This window comes from Solanum tuberosum, unplaced genomic scaffold, assembly GCF_000226075.1.
Source record: "Solanum tuberosum cultivar DM 1-3 516 R44 unplaced genomic scaffold, SolTub_3.0 scf00093, whole genome shotgun sequence".
Taxonomy (NCBI): domain Eukaryota; kingdom Viridiplantae; phylum Streptophyta; class Magnoliopsida; order Solanales; family Solanaceae; genus Solanum; species Solanum tuberosum.
The window spans coordinates 1,751,482-1,753,719 of record NW_006239018.1 but is presented as its reverse complement, the minus strand read 5'-3'; the positions used below and the strand labels follow the sequence as shown (position 1 = coordinate 1,753,719).

Sequence of the window (2,238 nt, the reverse complement as noted above, 5' to 3'; positions counted from 1 at the left end):
ATATATATATTTTAAAATAAAATAAAAAAATAATAAATTTAGGATTTTCCCCATCCCTTGCTAGTATAAATATGTGAATCAAATTCTTTTCATTTCACTGCCAACTAAGTCAAGTAGAAAACTTACTTGTCTTTTGCAACTCTTGAGTAGAAACATTAAAAAAAAGAAGATGGCTGGTATTTCTAATCACTGGGCTTTTGCTTTTGGTGTCCTTGGTAAATAAATATACATCTTTATTTTCTCCTTCTTCTTGCTTCTTTATTGTTCGATAGAAATTCTTAATATATAGTCTGTTTCGCCAATTTTTTAATTTTAATATGCACCCTTTTCTCCTATCGAAATTCCTATTGAATTTCTTAATGATATATTAAAGGGATCACATTAATCATATCTTCCTTAAACTCATTCTTTTTATTGGTAATTTGCAGGCAACATTGTCTCGTTCATTGTGTTCCTTTCTCCAATGTGAGTCTCCATCTAATTTACTTTTTGAAATTTTTTGGGTATATATATTTTGCTTATTATAATTTTACTATGTACTTTTGTAGACCGACGTTCTATAACATTTACAAGAAAAAATCAACAGAAGGTTATCAATCAATTCCATATGTGGTTGCTCTCTTTAGTTCCATGCTTTGGATATATTATGCACTTTTGAAAACCAACATGCCCCTTCTCATCACAATTAATTCCTTTGGTATGTTCATTGAGACTATCTATGTTGGTCTCTACCTTTTCTACGCACCAAAGAAAGCCAGGGTACGTTAGTTTTTACAATTAACTTTCTTATATATACCTAAATGAAAAACTCAACACATTATAAGTCTAATAAATTATATTTGTCCAGGTCCAAACAGTAAAGATGCTCATGTTATCTGTGGTTGGTGGATTTGGTGCAATAATCCTAGTTACTGAATTGCTATTCAAAGGAGCCATTCGTGGACAAGTTGTTGGATGGATTTGCCTTATTTTCTCCTTATGTGTATTTGTTGCACCCTTAGGCATTGTGGTATGCTTTTACGTTATTTTCGAATATTATATTTTTAAAATTCCATGCATGATATTTGGTGCTAATTTTTCTCATTATATTTCATGCAGAGAAAAGTCATCAAAACAAAAAGTGTGGAATACATGCCATTACTTCTATCAGTTTTTCTCACATTAAGTGCTGTTATGTGGTTCTTCTATGGTCTCTTGCTCAAAGATATTAACATTGCTGTAAGTTATTCACTCCCTCCGTTTTAATTTGTTAGTCAGCTTTTGACTTGATATGGAGTTTTGAAAAGTAAAAAAGAAAAATTGAATATGATAATCTTAAACACAAGATATATAAAAATCAAGTCTTAAACATGCATGCATGCATGCCATGTCAAAATAGAAAAAAGACATTTATTTTGAAACGGACTATATATAGTATATTCTAACGTACATTCCTTGTTATTATTTATAGGCTCCAAATGTATTGGGATTCATCTTTGGTATACTCCAAATTGTGTTGTATGCAATATACAGCAAAAAAGAGAAGGTCATTCTAAAGGAACAGAAACTTCCAGAAATACAAACTCCAGGTGTAATTGTGAAGGATGAGAACATGCATACTAATAAGAAACTTCCAGAACTCACACAAGAACAAATTATTGACATAGTGAAACTTGGTTTACTGGTTTGCTCAGATAAAACACAGGTTGCCACGTGTCCAAATGATACTAATTGTGGAATAAACAATAATGTAGTAAACATGCCTAAGCTGCAAACTGTGGCTTAATTTGGGATTAATCTCAGATTAATTGTCTTTCCTTTTGAGTTAATTTCCTAGTTCTAGCTTTATCTTGTAATGTACTCAAAAAGATAATATAGCAATAAAAATATTGCGTTGAAATTAAAGTTCTATTGATGTACTTATATATATACTAGATATAGGACCCCGTGCCAGCACGGGGCCCAATATATGTTACTGTTTCTGTTTTAATTTATGTGGTACATATGAAATTTGAAGTGAATCAATTTTTTAGTATGTTTTTATATATTTTAAGTTGCTAATTATTTGTATTTAGAGTATGTTTTACGTAAATATATTAGAAATCACAATAATTAACAAGTTAATATAAAAAAGAACTTATAAAAAATTCATTGACTTTTGAAATTTCATTTGTATCACATAAATCAGGACCGAGTAATATATATGAAAATTACATAAAACGTACTATAACTCAGAATAATTAGCAACTTAAAATATCT

The 2,238-nt window shown here is 29.7% G+C and overlaps 1 protein-coding gene across 1 annotated transcript; it reads left to right on the top strand.

The window, feature by feature from the left end:
* The first annotated feature begins 83 nt into the window (after positions 1-83).
* LOC102600144 (bidirectional sugar transporter N3-like) lies at positions 84-1,888 on the top strand. The gene is made up of 6 exons (XM_006347571.2): positions 84-215; positions 429-465; positions 549-759; positions 848-1,009; positions 1,099-1,218; positions 1,451-1,888. Exons 1-6 carry the CDS (start codon positions 170-172, stop codon positions 1,763-1,765), a joined length of 891 nt encoding a protein of 296 aa, XP_006347633.1. The 5' UTR covers positions 84-169; the 3' UTR covers positions 1,766-1,888.
* Positions 1,889-2,238: the final 350 nt, after the last annotated feature.